At 47.6% G+C, this 18,295-nt stretch overlaps 1 protein-coding gene across 3 annotated transcripts in view; it reads left to right on the forward strand.

The window, feature by feature from the left end:
• The window catches only part of TENM4 (teneurin transmembrane protein 4), a 391,446-nt gene that overhangs the window by 320,984 nt on the left and 52,167 nt on the right, over positions 1-18,295 (forward strand). For all 3 annotated transcript variants that reach the window (XM_061204090.1, XM_061204087.1, XM_061204089.1), the window contains 4 exons: positions 441-702; positions 3,229-3,496; positions 5,867-6,010; positions 8,673-8,922. In XM_061204090.1, the coding sequence (XP_061060073.1) occupies positions 441-702; positions 3,229-3,496; positions 5,867-6,010; positions 8,673-8,922 (924 nt within the window). The remainder of the gene's footprint in view (positions 1-440; positions 703-3,228; positions 3,497-5,866; positions 6,011-8,672; positions 8,923-18,295) is intronic.

Below are 18,295 nucleotides of genomic sequence, written 5' to 3' on the forward strand. Positions count from 1 at the left end.
ACACAGTAGCCCACGGCAGAGCCAGGACTAGGCTTAGAGTTCTAACACCAGGGCAGGGTTTGTTCTGCTTTATTCTGATGAATTTTCACTGGGCTTCAGCTCTAAGAGGCCCTAAGTACCAGGAGCACCCGAGCAGAGGCTCATCAGCAGTCCTGTGTCCTAGCAAATGGCTCCCCAAAGCAGGTTGTTATTTGGTTTTGGCAAATTCTCTATGGTGAATCACTTTCAAAAAAATAATGCTTTCTGGAATCTCTGTCACCATTTGTGACCACGGTCAAGTCTTTCAGGTTTCAGAGTCTCCCTCAACAAGTGCTCAGATCCTTCGATGTAATTTTTTCTCCTTTCTCTGCCTCTCTTTCTCCTCCTTCCTCTGTTCCTCCTCCTCCTCCTCATCTCCTGCCCCCCCTCTCCTCTCCTTCTCACCCTCCCCTCCCAAACAGCTTTGACTTGGTCACAAATGGCGGCATCTCCATCATCCTGCGGTTCGAGCGGGCCCCCTTCATCACACAGGAGCACACCCTCTGGCTGCCTTGGGATCGCTTCTTTGTCATGGAAACCATCATCATGCGGCACGAGGAGAATGAGATTCCCAGCTGTGACCTGAGCAACTTCGCCCGCCCAAACCCTGTCCTGTCTCCTTCCCCACTGACGTCCTTCGCCAGCTCCTGTGCAGAGAAAGGCCCCATCGTTCCGGAAATTCAGGTATACCCAGCTTTCTTAACTGCATTTCTCCATGCCTTTATTTCATCTGGGAGGTGGAGGAGGATCTCAGAGACAGGGGAAAGAGAGAGCCCATCAGCGCACCATCCAGACCCCAGCCAGCATGCTGTGAGGCTATGATGGCCACCCCCTTACACACTTAATACACATGAGCCCTGTAAAGTGCCTGGCACCCTCCAGCATATAATAAATTCCCACCCCCTCTCCACTCTGCCACCCAGTTCACTTCCACGTCCCCTTTCCCCAACCTCCAGTGTATCCCCCGCCCCTCCTTATTTCTGTTAAAAATAGCGATGATAGTTTCCACCAAGAGGAGTGAGGCAGAGGGTCCCAAATGTTTGCGTCGTACTAAAGATTAAATGAGAAAATGTGTATGAGATACTTGGCACGATATCTGGCCACCTACTAAGTGCTCAGTGCATTTTAACCATTATTACTATTAAGATTATTTTACACACACTGCCTTCATGCCAGTTAATGAGTGCTTTGGCTCAAATCTATACACGCAAGTGCTTTACTTCATTATCATTAAAAGGAAGTAATTTGGAAAAATGCATTTTAATCTGATAGAAACCAAGATGGATTCTTTGCCTAACAAAGCTGGGTGGACTTGAATTTCTTCTGCCATCCCGGCCCAATTTCTAATGGCAGAAACGAAGCCTGGGGAGGAGGAGGGATGGCAGTGCAGAAACTGGGGGAGAAGCCCCAGCCGTCCCGCCGGCCTCATGAGAGCTCTGGCAACGTGCAGGTTAATGATCTCCGGTGCTGGCGGAGCGGGGTGTTTAGACACGTTTGTGTGTGTATTTCTTGCTGGGCTAAGCAGGCACATCTCTCCGCTGCGCCCTGTTGAGTGGCTTCAGACGCCAGCCCTCAAGAAGGAAACACAACCATTTCGGAATTCTCATTGCACCCACAGGTTGAAACCTCACTCCTTTTCAGACATTCAGCGCTTGTCTCCTGTCTCCACCACCAGGCTGACCTTTCTTATGGAATGCTTGTCAGTGGAGACAGAGCTTGCTGGGGAGGGGTGATATGTTACTCAGCACTGGTTCAGCTCCAGCGAGACATCTTCCCAGGAGCAGGGACTTTGAAACAAATGAGGTGAAAGGTCCCCCTCTCTTTACAGTGCTCCCTGGGCTGGGTGTCTACGAGCCCAGCTGGGTCACAAACCTTGCTTATTATCAGATTCATGAAATACATGAAAACAAACTCTTGGGTTCTCCCAGTCCTGTCATTGGCTAGCCTTTGCAAGTACAGGGAGATGTACATTTTGAAGGGTATGTTAAGGAGAGTAAATATTTATGACAGCATCTGGATGGCACTCAAGCGTGGCTTTGCCTAGAACTTGTGAGCTGAAATTTAGGAAGATTGCTTTGGTGTAGGCCCAATCCCGAAAATGTCGTGTGTTCAGGAGAATGGGTTGGGGTGGGAGTTCACACCCATCTATGACATGGACTGAAAGGAAGAGGCTTTCTTTGTGAAGGCCCAGTTCCCCTGTGACCACGAGGGTAAAATAATCATTGTCCTTTTAATGGATACGTTAGCCTCAATTGATTTAACATCCCCTTCTTGGAACAGAGCCCAGAGCATTAAGCCAATAAAAGTTCTCCACTTCTGCCATGTACCTGGGCATCTTGGCATTAATTTCAACTTCCCATCTTGGAGCTGAGCCCATTGCACCAGTAGGTAAAGCACTGCCTTCCCCACCACTCTGCCCCTCTGACACAGCCTTGGAGCACGCAGACTCCGTGCAGCCCATCTGTCCTCTTTCTGCTGATGAGCTGGGGGCCTTAGCTGCAGGTCCTTGGCAGCCTGTGTTCCCAACCCTGCATAATGGTTCGGTCCACATCTCTAGCCTCTGTTTACCTTCCTGAAGAGGAAAGCCACTTGTAACAGATCTTCCTTTAGGAAAGTTTTGAGAGAGAAGCAGGCCTTCTCTCTGAACCACCTGTTCACATCGGTCGGAGGGAACTTCCCAGTGCCCCCTGCTTCCAGCACCAGTAGCACCGTCATCATTAGTAACATTTACTGAGTGTCCGTTATGTGCTGGGCACTTTATGTATGTGACCTTACCCAGTCCTCTAACTAATCCAGTGAGGAAACAGATTCAGAGGTTCCATGAGTTTTCTGGGATGACACAGCTAGTGAATGAAAGGTGACAGTATGATAAATACTTTACACGTGTTATCCTCTCATTAATGCAATAAGATGATCATCGTCATCGCTGCTGAAAGGAGGAACCCGAGGCTTATGGAGGCAGGGATGCACCGAGTAAGAGCTGCCCCGGAAACCAGACCTTCTGGCTCTCATTTTCCTCCCACGCCCCTTCCTCCCTTCTCTTCCTTTCCCCCCCTCCCCTTCACACTCCGCTTCCTCCTCTCCCTTTCTCTCCTCCTCCTTCTCTGCATCCTCCTCTGCCTCTTGAACACCCAGAGTATGTGGGGCTGTGACCACAATCCCTCCACCAGTGATTCTGTGACCGTCACCTGCTGTGATCTCTCTCTCTAGGCTTTGCAGGAGGAAATCGCCATCTCTGGCTGCAAGATGAGGCTGAGCTACCTGAGCAGCCGTACCCCCGGCTACAAATCTGTCCTGAGGATCAGCCTCACCCACCCCACCATCCCCTTCAACCTCATGAAGGTGCACCTCATGGTGGCGGTTGAGGGCCGCCTCTTCAGGAAGTGGTTTGCTGCAGCCCCAGACTTGTCCTATTATTTCATCTGGGACAAGACAGACGTCTACAACCAGAAGGTGTTTGGGCTCTCGGAAGCCTTCGGTAAGCCTCCCAGCCGCAGGCCTCAATGCCATCCTCAGAGAGACAGTAAGACTTGGGGGGACGGGGCTCTTTTTCCACCTTCCTTGTTTCTTCTTTCTCCCTTTCTCTTCTCAGAAATACCTAAGGTCTAGCTGGCCGTCAGGACCTTTCAGTGACCATCCATGACCTAAAAGAAAGTACTCAAAGACCTGCATGTGGAAAACTTGACCATTAAAAAAGAGGGTTACAAAACCAAAAAGGCCCTTGAAGAGCTCTGTGGTGGCATGTGATGGGCTGAAAGAGGCTGGTGCCGCAGAGGTAGAGCCATGTGGACATTGCCCCAGCCCTGCCCACCCCCCCAGCCGTTGGGCCTGAACTTACCCATTAAAAATATGGGAGTCTGGAGCTTCTGGGTTTCTTCAGTCTTATTGAGGTGCAGGAGCTAAGATTCTTCCCTCATCAGAAAGGCTTTTTGCCCTCTTTACCTCCTTGCCAATCAGAGAGTCCCTTTGTTGATGTTATTGCTGTTTTTCTCTAAGATGAAGCAGAAGGTGACTACAGCCTCACCTGGAGTCTCAGCTCCACTCGGACCTTGGGCTTCCAGGGCTGGCTGTGCTCGTCTCAGCTTCCGGATGACAGCAAGGCTCCACGAAGGGTTCAGAGCTGGATTGTTAGCAGTCCTAAGCCCTGCAGGGCTAATCCTCCAAGCACTTAGAGTAACAGCCCAGGAAATCCCTCTCAACTTGAACCTCACTCCAGTTTCATTCCCTTTCTAGATTCGGCAAAGGCAGAGTGAGGAAGCAGATGAGAAGTAATGAAAGAAAGAAAGAGAGAAAGAGAGAAAGAGAGTAAGAGAAAGAGGGAGGGAGGGAGGGAGGGAAGGCAGGCAGTAAGAGAGTGTCTGTTGAGCATCTGCTCTGGGTGATGCGCTCCCTGTACATTGGTGTCTCGGTTAATCCTTACAACCACCCTGTGAGTCAGAAATTGTCCTCATATTCTGCATGAGGAAGCTAAGGACCAGAGAGGTGAGGTGACTTCCCAAGGCCACACAAGGAAGGAACTGAGCTGGATTTACCCAAGATCTCCCCTGTAGTTTTGCATCCTGCCCTACCCCATAGGGCACACTGGGAGCAAAGATGCCATCCGTCACTGTTGACAATCCCTTCTGTAAACCAAACTACTTCTATGGTCTCTTCAAAATCAATGAAGTCTTACTACCTCTTTAGATGAAATGAGCACATTTAGTGCCCACCAGCCAGTTAAGGTCTCTCTGCACAGAGACGTCAAGGGCTGAGGTTTGCTTTCCTGAGATGACAGGGGACCAGTAGGAGGCCAAGTGGCTGCTTAAGGGACTCAAGGTCATAGGGAAGAGGTCACAGGGACATCTTCCAGTGCATTCACTCCTGCCATAGAGGGCCAGCAATCTCTCAGAGCACCTAAAGGAAACTTTAAGGGGCTGCCCAATTGTTAATTCCTGTCTTGATCATGTGATAGAGCATTGCCCAGTGGAAAATAGCATCTACACAGAAAGATACTTGGAAGAAACAGCATTCTTGTCTCTGCCAGTTCCTTTCCATAGGGCAGTTACTGGGATTTTCACAAACCCAGACTCAGGGAGCCTGCCATGGTTAGCCTGCCTCCCAGTGACCCAGGAGGCCTGGGTTTATGAAACAAAAGCAAAACCAGGGATTTTCAAGTTTTGAGACCTCAAAGCACCTTCTAGCTTTCAGAGTTCCCTAACTGAGCTCCTTTTCCATGTATTCATTATAAATGATTTTTAATTTTTTTCTTTATTAAAGTATTACCATGTTCATTAATAAAAATGTGGCAAGTGGACCAAAAAATAGAAATAAAGTCGAACCTATTTCTATAAACAAATACAACTACTTGTTAACATTAAACTTTATTTTCTTTTTTCATGTATAGTTTTTTTTAACAGAGATTTAATACCGTATATAACCAGTCCTTTCAACTCAGCATTACCCCGTAAGCACTTTTCCATGTCACCCTGTGGTCTTCATAACCATAATTTCCAGTGGCTGCATAATATTCCTCAGGTGGATACACTTGGTTTGCTCAACCTCTCACCCCCTTTGGACCTTTAGATTACTTCCAACTTTCCACTATTATAAATAATGCTGCAGTGAAGACTTTAGTGCCTAAAGTATTTTCCATACTAAAGATTATTTCCCTGGAATCGATTCACCTGGGTCCTTCACCTGGATCCTTCATAAAGTATTTAGAACATTTGTTTAATGTTTCCTAATGATGTACGATTGCTCTCCAAAAAAGGATGTTCAGGCTCAGCCTCCCAATGTTAGTTGCACATAGGTCAAAGCCAAAGAAGAGGCTTTGCTCACCTGTGCATTTTGTGCCTTCTGTTTTCTACAGTTTCTGTGGGTTATGAGTATGAATCCTGCCCAGATCTAATCCTGTGGGAAAAAAGAACAGCAGTGCTACAGGGCTATGAAATCGATGCTTCCAAGCTGGGAGGATGGAGCCTGGACAAACATCATGCCCTCAACATCCAAAGTGGTGAGTGGATTAGTACAATTCCAGGAACCAGGCCACGGTGTGACCCTTTTCTCATATGCTTTGTTCCCTGTGAGGCAGAAAACACACACTTCAAATCACATAGTCTTATATGTGATCAGTCGGTCAGAAGCGTTAATACAGATATTCCTTGGCTACCTTGTCACTGCTAGGCAGTGGGGATGCAGAAGTGAAGGGCTTCAAGGGTTTACACTCTGGGTGAGACAAACACTTCCCAGGCAGTTTCCACGCTGTGCCAGGGACAGTGCCGTCCCAGAGGGGAGCCGGGGACACTCTGGGGGCTGTAGAAGAGGAGCACCTGACTCAGCTTCTTGGTTCAGCAGGGTGTCTCTTGGGAGAGAACTTCTGAACTGAGTCTCAAAGGGTCTATAGGATTAACCCTGTATGTCAAGGGGGGAGAACTTTCTAGCCAGAGAGCACAGCATGTGCCAAGGCACTGAAGCTTGAAACAAGAGTAATTGGAGAGAAGGTTCATTGTGGTTTGAGCAAAGGGTGAAATGAAGGGAATAGCAAAAGCCAGAGCCGGGGGCTTGAGCGGCTGGAGCCCCAGGTAAGAAGATTAGAACTTCCAACTCCGTCCAGAGGCAGATCTCAAGCCTCTGAAAGGTTGAACGCATGCAAGGGACGCAGTGGGATCTGTAGTTTAGATAGCCCCCTCTGACTGTGTCCCAGGATGGGACAGGTAAACGTGGTAATGATGTCAGATCTCTCCTGCCTAATCTGTAGATGCAAGAATGCTTATCGAAGCCACTGCTTTGATGTTTGGGGGGTGTGGGAATTGAAAAACTACTTCTAACGTTTATAATAAAATAAAGATTTATAAATAGATAAGGCAGTCTTTAAAATAAGAACAAAAAAAGAGGCACTTGCCAGATGTTAAAATATCTTAGGAAAACTGTAACACTTAAAACTGTGTGGTGCTGTCACAGGAACAGAGAAATAGATTCCATGGGATAGAACAAGGCACCCAGAAACTGACCTATGAGTAGTCATTAGGACTACATTTGGCCATGAGTGTCAGAAAAGCCAAAATAACAGAATTGCAAACAAGTTAAAAGTTTGTTTCTCACTCACCTGAAAGTCTGGAGGTAGGTGATCCAAGGCTGGTTTAGACCTCTGCAGGGTTGTTCTACTCAGGCCTCCATCCCCAAGGTCATGGTCCAAGGTGACTGCTTCAGCTCCAGCCTTCACATCTACTTTCCAGCCAGCAGGAGGGAGGAAGAGGACTGAGAGCAAGCCCCTTCCATTGTAGGGACACCTCCCAGCAGCTGCCCACACCACTTCCACACCTTTAACCGGTTACCTGCCAAGTGTAGCTGCAGAGGGAGCTGGGGATTGTAGTCAGTTCCAGACAGTCACATGTCCAGCTAAACAGCACAGTTCTATAACTACAGAAGAAGGGCAGGGTGGGTAGGATACAAGTTCCTGCCACGCACCATGTATACATGGTATATGGTAGAGGTAGCATCACATGTCAGCGGAGGATGGATAGGTGTTTTAGAAATTGGTGTTGGGGGAAATGGGCTTAATGTGTGGAGGAAAAAATTAAGTTCACACTGTACACAAAATAAATTTAAAAGTTTGATTAAAGAGCTAAATTTGAAAGATCTTTAAAGTTAATAGAAGAAGATACAGGAGAATGTATTTATGATCTCAGAGAAGGATTCCCTAAAACCCTAAAAAAAGCACGAACATTAGAATTGAAGAATGGTTGATTAGACTACGTAAAAATGAAAGACGTCTGTTCAATAAAGGGCAAAGCTAACAGATGACAGCCTGGGAGAAGATTCTTGTGACCATAAAAACCAAAACTCACTCAAGCTTCGGTATGGAAGCCGAAGCCGGAGGCAGAGAGTCCAGTTAGGAGGCTGTAGCAACAGTACAGGAGTTAAAGGATGAGCTGGGCCTGAGAAGAGACAGTATAGATATGGGATGCAGTTTGCACGCCATTGAGGTCAATCCCTTCATTTTGCTGGTAGGGAGACTGAGGCCCAAGGGCAGTTAAAGCACTGAAGAGACCCATGCAAGCTCTGGGATCAGCCCATTAGTATCAAAATCAGGTAAAAACCCCAGTGTCTTGACTCCACCTCAATGAGAAGAGTCTGGGAGTTTCACTTGTGTATTTCTATGAACATTTACTGGTATCTACTCTGTGTCAGGTCTGTGCTAGGCCGTGGCAATACAGAAGGGAAAAGACATTGTCTCCGCACATGAAACGGTCTCACTCTAAAGAGAGAAAACAGATAAGTGCAATAAAGAATTCTGTGCTGTGATGGAGACGTAGACTAGGCACGTGAGGTGTGTTCAGTCTATTTGAGAGGCAGCGGAGCTGAATGATTCAGAGCCTGGACTCAGAAGCGCTTCTACTGTCATCTGTGTGATGTCAGGTCTCCCCTGTTAATACAGGGAACATAATGGCACCTGTCTTACACACTTGTCATGGGAATTCAATCAGCAAAGCAGTGTGGCCTGTCCAGGACGGCCTGGGTTTCGTTATGGAGTGAGGCAGCCTTGGGAGATGAGTCTGGAAATGGTAGGCAGGGATCTGGCATTCCTTGCAAAATCAAGGCGACCCTGTGGCCGGCCACAGGGGAGAGCCGTCTCCTGCTCCATCGGTGATTCTGTTCTTCTGTCCTTGTCCCAGGCATCTTGCACAAAGGGAACGGGGAGAACCAGTTTGTGTCTCAGCAGCCTCCTGTCATCGGGAGCATCATGGGCAACGGGCGCCGGAGAAGCATCTCCTGCCCCAGCTGCAATGGCCTTGCTGACGGCAACAAGCTCCTGGCCCCCGTGGCCCTCACGTGCGGCTCCGACGGGAGCCTCTACGTGGGAGATTTCAACTACATCCGAAGGATCTTCCCCTCCGGGAACGTCACCAACATCCTGGAGTTGAGGTATGTAAGGGGAGGCCTTCCTCACGGTTCCTAATATGTCCCTTTGCCATCCTGTGGGCCCACCTGGCGTGACCCACCAGCCCGAGAAGGAGACAGGACAGAGCCTCACCTGTCACTCCCCAGAGGCCAAACTGTGAGCTGGGGGCTCTGGGGAAGCAGGTGCTGCTTTTCACGGGGCACTGCAATGAAGACAAACTGCCCTTGGGACAGGGAGATATCTTGGCATCCAGAGGATGTAGAAGGCTGCTGGCAACCGAGGAGCCCTTGGAAGCCCTTGAATCTTTTTTCTGTTTCCTGGCACCAAACTGATTGGAATTCGTCACATGAGTCTTTTTATAAGGACAAAGGATGGTGTCACGGACTAGGCCCTGGTGCCAGTGTTACCAAGCCTGGCCATGTTACTTAACACGCGTCGGAGTTAGGAGAAGTTCCCTGCAGCTGCCCCATACTGAGATAAGGCCCACGGGCTGCTCCTAAGATGCAGAGGTGCAGCAGAGCCAGCTGTCAGCCTCTCCTTGTCCCCATTCTGACCATGAGGGTTGGAGCACAGCACACTCACAGCTCGGGGAAGGGCCTCATATGTTGGATGCCTCTACGCCTCCCTAAACCAGATCTTTTCGGAACCAGACCACTGTCACAGGGTGGGTTCCAGGGTTATAGAGAAGCTGTGGTTAGAGACGGGGGAGCCCCACTCTCCCTTTCAGGAGAAATTGTACCAAGTTCCTCACAACTGTTTTAGGGATTGGGATCTGCCCGTCTCCTGGGCTGGGGTCCATGTGAGCAGGACGGGCCCTTGAGCTGGAAAGCGGCCAGGGGAAAAGGAAACTCTCTTTTTGCGAGGCCTCTTCTATTTGCCTAGTATAACAGTTCTGCAAGATATGTATTACTATTGTCCTGACAAATAAGATAAAGGAGACTCAGGGAATTTAAGGAATCTGCCCAAGGTCCAGCTTGGCAGGCCCAGCCCAGAAGGCCATCACGCAGTCTGCCTCACCCAAGAATTGTCACATGGCCCGGTGAGGACCACCGTGGCTGAATGCCATGTTTAGTTATTCCCGGGAGGTTAGTGCCCGCTGAGAGTCTCACTCTGCAGCACACACGAGAGAGGAGGGGAAGGCTCACTGGCTGACCACAGCTGTCACGGCCCTCAGGATGAGGGTGCTGGTACTCACCGACCCACACAGAGACAAAGGAAGGAGAAGGTCTTTGGCCACGAGAAAATCAGAAGCTCACATTCTGTAGACTCACAGGAAATCAGGCATCAGGCTGAACGAGAAGCAGGCCGCTGATGGGATATTATCTGCCTTTTTTTTCTCTCTTTTATGAGTTTGACCAGTGTAGACATCTGCCAGAGAAGAGGGAACTCTTGAGTGTATTTGCTTTAGTCAGCTGCTCATATTATCTTTCTCTTTCCCGTGCCATGATGGAAAGAGTCGTGGGCTACAGGGTCATCCCACCTTGGCAGAGAAACTAGAACTGGACCACTTACCCTCTCTGGGCCTCCATTTTCACATCTTTTAAATAAGAGACCCCCATTTTCCCTGTCTCCCTGCCACAGCTGTGGGGAGATCGTGAAAGACAGTGGGTAAGGAAGGGAGGAGTAAATTAAATTGGGAAAGAAAAACAAATTTGTCGACATACTATCATCTTGGTATATTTTCTTCCAGTCTTTTTTCCCAGGTCTGTTTCTCTGTGTCACCCTCTCCCTTCTAATTAGAGTGTATCTCCAATTCTGTATTCTATTCCGAGGAGGATTGTGGTGGGCTACGCAGGTTTGGGTAGCTCTCCATCGGGCAGTGTGCACACAGAGATGCAGCTTTGAGTGTGTATCTCTGGGAGTGCTTCTCTGTACAGGGGAGGGAATCGACTATTCCAGCCTCTGTCTTACCCTGGTGAAAGCAGCCTGGGTCAACCTCATCCTCTTCCCGTAAGTCAGCAGTGTTGATGCAGGTGAAACCATGCCTCTTCTGTGATACGTAGCTGCTTATAAGTGAGCTCACTGACAAGTAATCGCCAATATGAAATATATCAGTGTCAGCGCTGCTAAGTCTTTATTTATTATAATATTGTACAGGACCATTGCTGTCAAGTTTTCAGGCTGCGAATAATGCTTCTAACCCTGCTGCTAACACTTCATTCTTTCTTCTATTCCCTGCTCTCCTGTCTTCTGTCAGAAATAAAGATTTCAGACATAGGTAAGCCAACCGGTGGAGAATTTCCTGTCTCTCCCCTGCCTTGTTGCATGCTGTATGGTAAGCTGCACCTGTCAATTTCAGATCGCTCAATGGCAAATGAATCCTGTGTGATTGGATTGGATTGGGGGTACATCAGCTACAATGAGAGAAAGTCATTAATAATGGTGGGGGTGAGTGGGGAGAGCCTGAACTCCTTTCATCTCTACCAAAGTGCAGCACTTACTCTGGTAGTTTGTGGACATGACAGACTGAGTAATAGGGGGAAATTTTAACCTTGGCATAGTAATTTGAACACCCCAGTCTGCTTATCCTCAGAATGAATGAGGACATTATCCTGTGTTGAGTGACTTGGAGGGTCACAGTGGGAAGTCCTGAGAACGTCTCATTCAGGCAAAGATCCTGGAAGAAGACAGGCTTCAGATTTGTATTTCTGTGGGCATTCCAGGTGCCTTGGCTTTGGAGGCTGGGTTGCTAGGGGACCTCTCCAGAAGGTCTGCCAGCAAGGAGAGAATGGGGGAATTTCCAGACCATACAGACCACCCAAAGGGAGCAACCCCCAAACAGGAACTTTGTCACAGAGTAGATTTGTCGCGTAGGCTCACAGTGACCCTGCGGCAAGCAGAAGTGGTCCTCGTCAGACACACCGAGAGGAATGTCTGCCTGTCAGCATCCCCTGTCATTGTGGCACTCATCTGACTCCTGGGTAATGGTCAGGGTCCCCAAGCCTCAGAGTCCCCAAGCCTCACACACATCTGGGTGACTTGAAAGTAGCCATGGCAGGTGGGGATGTGGCTCGCACTGCTGCCCAGGTGACTCTCAGTTATCCATGTGTGGCTCAGATCAAAGTGGCACATGGGGTGGTGCTGACTTGGGATAAGGATGGTAGAAAGAGTCAGACAGACCCAGAAATCCAATAATGTTTATGTCCATGTCTATATAGTTATTAATGTAATTAATAACTATATAGATATAATTAGATATAGTATTAATGTAACACTCATATATAGTCTTTTAAGGTAATAATAATAATATGTAGAGAGCATTTAATGTGTAGCAGAGAGGGGGTTAACTGTTTTACATGGATTATAGCAGTTCACCCCCAAACCACCCTGTGAAGTAGGTATTCATGATACACCCAATTTACAGATGAGAAAACTGAAGCTCCCCAACTGTGTGACCTTGAAAAACTTATTTCATCTGTCTGATCATTAGTTTCTAACTTGAGGATAATAAAATCTCCCTTGGAGAGAGGAGCACTAATGATTTATTATTATTATTACTATTATTACTATTATTATCATCATCATAACAATTATATGATGATGATTATGTCTCCATTTTTCCCCAAAAAGGAATTCAGTCCTCTTACAACCAAAGACACATGTATTAAAGTAAATTACATACAGTTTGGGAGCAAGAGAAAAAAGGAGGAAACACATATATGTGATTACACATCAAATAAGACTCTGAGCTTCCTGGAAGCCAGATTAAACAGGGAAACATAATTGTTTCCATGGTTTACATCATCAGAAATGGGAAAATATGCCCACTTCTAAGCAGAGGAATATTTTTTCCTGACACTGAAATAGAAAAGAGATTTCCAAAGATCTTTGTATGGATGATACTGAACTATGAATTGATATGTGCCCTCAAGTTCAGTTTTATAGAAAACACAGTACATTTCATATGAAAATCTTGGATGAAAACCTAGCATTTATCATTAAAACCTCCAGTCAGTATTGGTAACTGCCTGGGACACAGCCGGGATACAGGGGGACCTAGCCGGGAAGAGTTAGGAGCCAGGGCACTTGTCCAGCTTTGCTGTGTATTCATGCGGCCTTGGGCTGGTCACTTAGCTTTTCTGGTTTCCAATTGCATCATCTATAAATTGAGAGAGTTGTGGTTTTGGTACCTTTTGTTTCTGACTTTTAGCAATCTTTTGATGTATCCATGGTATGATTTCAGGGCTGGATTCCTGCCCTCTCTCAATTCATTGTTTTCTCACGTGCTAAAACCTATTTCGAAAGTGAACCAAAGCGTAAGGGAAAAACAGAATTTTTTTCTGCCTTCCAGTTTTCTAAAGACTATCAGGAGGGAGAAGACCAGGGCTCCGGCTCTGATTTTAACTGGTACCTGGATATTGGTAAATCCCTTCCTCTCTCAGAGCCTTAGTGTTCCCATCAGTAAATGCCAGAAGTAGATTAAAGAAATTCTAAAATTTTGTCCTCTTCGTCCAGTAGCATTTACTGTTCAGCTGCTCCCAGGGATAGCATTTGGCTCCAGGCTGGTGCCCTTAGCCTGTGGGTATGTGTCTCTTTCTTTGACCTTTACAGCCTCAATTCAGCCCACCATACTGGACATGCTCAGCACAGAGACCCCCACCCTGGTCCTTTGGGCATCTTCCTCCCTGCGTCCCTTCAGGGAACAAGGATTCTCACCTCTTCCAAGATCTCTCCCCTAGGGTCACGGAGGAATGTCTGAAGCCTGTTGTTCAGAAGTACATTTGAACTCAGTTCTCCATCAAACCCAGCTACGCAAATTATGTTAACTCTGAGAGAGACCTTAATTGCCTCGAAAAATAGGTTAGACAGACAGTATTAAGTATGACACACTTGTCTTTCCCATCGTGCAGTAACATAAATGTTCTGGAGGTTTCGTAAGGTGACCAGCTGCCATTAATTGGGCATTTTTATTTTTTAATAGAGCAGGCACTATGCTTAAAGATTTACATTCTTTATAGAATTTTGTCCTCAAAGTAGCCCTTTGAAATAGATGTGATTATCCCCATTTCTAAGATGAAAAAAACTGAGGCTCAGAGTAATGAAGTAATTTGCCCAATGTCACCTACCAAGTGGGTGGTGGAGCTGGTATTTGAAAACCATGTCTGTGTGGTTCCAATACTCAAGCTCTTCTCACGTGTTCTGAGAACCAGTGAATCAAGTTCTGCCAGGGCTGCCACATGACGTGGGCAAAGGACGCTCCTTTGCACAAGCAGATCTTATTCTGAGACAGAGGGAGAATGCTCACTCACAAGCAGGGAATAGATTGCCTTTCGTCCCAAGAGACTTCTGGGCTCACAGCTCCTACTAGGAAATTCCCTACATTGTCCAGAAAGAGGGCAGAGTGAGGCTTCACTGCAGCTCATTAACTTCAGGATTGCTACCTTATAGCCTCTAAGATTTTACGTAGCTTCCAGAGATACCAGGCTTATGTTTAAGGAAGTAGAAAAGAAGGACCGTACTCTATGCCCAGCCCTCCTCAGGATACTGGGGATCAGAATCGGATCAGACGCGGTCCCTGTCCACAGAACCAGGCGTGGGGTCTCGGGTAGGCCGTCTCCCGTCTCATGCATTTATGGCTTGCAGAGTATTCTAAGTAAGGCCCTGCTCCTCCAAGTACAGATAAGCAGCATCGGCATCCTCTGAGAACTTGTTAGAAATGCAGGCTCTCAGGCCACACCCAGAACTGCTGAACTGAAGTCTTCCTTTTAGCATGATTCGTGGGTACATTAAAGTTTGAAAAGCACTGCTCCTAAAGCCATGGCTTCCAAATCTAGCTGTGCCTCTGAATCACTGGAGTGATGTTAAAGGGACAGATGCCCAGGCCCTTCGGATGTGATGGGTGAGGCTTTTTTAAAAAAGCTTTCCAGGTGAACCTGATGTGTAGCCATATTGAGAACCATCACCCTAAGACCCTTAGTGGTGGATGTTTCCTGTCTATAATCCCAGAGAGGCGGATCATCATTCACTCACTGATTCATAAATTCAGCAAGCCTTTCTGGAACACTAACTCTGCACCAGCCCAGTGCTAAGCACCAGGGCCTTGAAGCCAGGCCCTGCCCTTGAGGAGTCCAAGATGTCCCTGAGGAGACAGACAACTAAGCAGAAAAGGGTCTTAAGGTGCTAGAAGTACGAAAAGTATAGTCTGCTGAGCGTCTCGTGGGACCACAACAAAAGAAAGAGGGCAAAGCAGGGTCCCAGGAATCCAGGAAAGGTAGGTATTCCAGATGAGGTGATGCAGGAGCTACATCCCAAGAGATGAGCAGGTGCTCTGGAGAGAAAGGCAGGGGAGCTTTCTAGGCCCTGAGAAGCAGTGTGGGGAAGTAGAACGAACACAGACTTCAATGTCCAGCAGATCCGAGATGGAAATCCACCATGCCACTTAGCAGGTTCTGGCCCTGCTCAAGTCACTTCACCTCTCTCATCTCATTTCTAAAAGTTGTTTTTAAATAAATAAATAAAAAGCACCTGCCTTCTGTAGTCGTTGTGACGAAAATGAGGTTGTGCGTATAAAACGCTAGCACAGTGTCTGGGACAAATGGGCACCTGGAGGTAGCAGATGCTTCCATACCAGCAGCGGGCAGCTCTGGTCGCGCTGCTCCTGGGAGAGGTCCAGGCGCTGCTCCAGGTGCAGGTGGCCTGAGGAAGACGTGAGCTGAAGATTATCCAAGAGCTCTCTGCCAACTGGAAAGGGCTGTTGAGCTGGATAATTTCATTTGATCCTAATGACAATCCTGTGAGCAAAGCAGAGCAGAGATGCCATCATTCGACCCTGAGGGACCTACCGCTTGGACGATTTAGGTGACTCGCCCAAGGGAGAACCCACATCCTCTCAGTTCAAAGCTAGTGCTTTCTCCCCTGCACTTAACTGACCCCCCAACCGCAAATTTGTCCTTGAGCACAAAAGAGGGGGCCACGGGACAATCCTGACAATGCCACCCTCTTCTGGAATTCACGGACCTGAGAAACGTCACCTAAGTGGCACTTCTCCAGGGCAGTGCAGAAGGACATGAGCTGAAACCTCGGGGGGCTAATCTAAGTGGACAGGGCCCCCCACCATACTCCCTCAAGGACCTATTTTCTACCAAGGTGGATAGCAACCATTTATCATGAGTGATACGCGAAGAGATGAAGTAATCACCCCCTCCTCCAGCTGTCGTCAGGAAGCAGAAAGATCAAGGCTGCCCCAGCATTGCAGAGTAGGATCTAAGGTCACTGCATTTTATTTAGCCAGAATCAGTGTCATCTGGGAAGATTAAATCTGTGTTGCATTATAGGGCTAGTCACAGGGGACATTTCAAGATAAACAGGCCCTCTCTCCTGTTACCACCACCCACAAAGGAGAAGTAAAAAAAAAAAGCTAAGTAATTTGATTGAAAATACTGTTTAAATAAACTAAAAAGGGAGAGTCCATCCACTTAATGGCTGCTATGGGCTAGAAGGCACCAAGCTGAACATTGGAAATACAGAAAAGAATAAAACCCCGTCTCTTCCCACCAAGTATTGGCAGGATTTGGGAGACAGACACATAAATAAATAGCCACAGCATTATGTTGAGTGTCCTGTAACCCAGATATGAACAGATACGAATCTCAGGGAAGAAAAGTCAGGGAAGGTTTCCCAGCAAAGGTACCATTTGAGCTGACACCTGAAGAATCAGTAGCAGTTCAGCAGGCTAAGAAACGGAGGGCACGGGGTATTCCCCAGAGCAGGAAGAACAGGGGCAAAGAGGCGTGATGGCGCATTTGAGGGACAAGTTGTCAGAATGTCTGAGGACAGGGTGTCTGTGAGGAAATGGCAGGAAAGAGGCTGGGAGGATAGAGCAGCAGCCCAGCATGAGGGGCCTTGTGTGCTGCCAGGCTGGGGAGTCTGAATTAGCCTGTAAGACATGGAGGGTCCTGGAAGGGAAAGCATTGAGGTGACGTGTTGGGTTTGGGGTTAGATCAGGGAGGAATGGCTAGGGGAGGACCTGGGCTGCAGGCAGAGACCTGCCCTTTGTTGAGGAGGTCATGAGACAGTAGGGTCAGGACTAGAGAGGCAGGACAGCTGGAGAAGATCATGTCATCTTAGTCGTATTCAGGGAGAGAAAACAGGAAGGAAAGCCTTGAGTCTGGAGGCCTGGCCAGTCCCCAAGACACCGCCCAAAGCAAGGGGTGGGTGTGATGAGGAGCAATCAGACTAAGACCTTCAGAGAACCTGACCCTGAAGATTACAGCGCCTCAGTCTCCATATGTAATTCAAAACACACTAATCTGTAAAATAAAATGTTGTTTTTCAAAAGGACCCAAAACTTGCATGCCTGATGAGATGCAAAATAGCTTCTTCCTAGTCTCTTCTGATCCTCTTACTTGTACCTTGCAGGGGTATAGAGTGCCCCTACTTTGCTGGTGCTCTAGGCACTGCTCAGTCTGTGCCCTGAATCCCCTAGCACGGTGTGTGTCCCACTGTCCGGTGAAAGTGGCCACTGCCAGGCCATCCAGGCTGAACAGAAGGAGATTCCTTATTCCTTTGAATCAGAAGATTTTCCAGAGACTTGGAACCCCAGAGACTACCAATATTTAGATGCAGTCTGAAGCCCTGGCAATGATCAGGCCACGTGCAGGAACCGATCGTTAACTTCCCAGGAGTTATGAGTCTGACTCCAGTACAGCCTAGACTTGGAAGAAATTGTAAATCACACTTTGTGATAGGAAAATTCAGCCTTAATAAGAGATACCTACTCTGTAGTCCTCTGCAAATGCAAAAACAGACATAATGACTAATAATTAAAATAATAATTATGATTATTAAGTACTATGTGCCATGCACTCTGCCGAGTATTTTTCATATATGGTTTTATATAATGTTCCCAATACACCAGCAAGGGAGCTGTTCCCATCCCCATTTTGCAGATGGAGAAAACTTGAGGCTCAGGAGGCCAGGTAACTTGCCCAGGTTTCAGAACCAGGAAATAACAAAGCTAGACGTGGAACCCAGACTGAGCTGACCCCAGAGCCCACACAGTTTTCCTGCCCAGTGCCTAGAGGCGGTGCCTTGTCTCCATAAGCCCTCTGTACAGTCGTGGTCTAGCTTCGCTTTCTTCTGTTAGCACAGCCTTGTCTTTGTGGCTGTTTTCCAGAAACAGAGCTATCCCCAGCACTGCTCCTCTCTTCCGTTTCTTCTTCCTTGGCTATTACTGCAAATTACAAACTAATCCTGCAATTCATTTATGTCTGTCTGCAGGAGGGAGCCTGCTGGGCTCCTGATAAGTATAACATGAGCGTCAACAGAAGATGGTATTGACACTGGATGGTGTCCAATCTGGCCGAGGCCTTAGCCGTCAGTCCTGAGATGGGGGTGGGGGCTGCTGTGGGGGAAGCGTTTGTGTGTCATTTTGTTCTGAAGTATTTTTTAAAGTCA

The sequence above is a fragment of the Eubalaena glacialis genome, chromosome 10 (genome assembly GCF_028564815.1).
Source record: "Eubalaena glacialis isolate mEubGla1 chromosome 10, mEubGla1.1.hap2.+ XY, whole genome shotgun sequence".
Classification (NCBI taxonomy): domain Eukaryota; kingdom Metazoa; phylum Chordata; class Mammalia; order Artiodactyla; family Balaenidae; genus Eubalaena; species Eubalaena glacialis.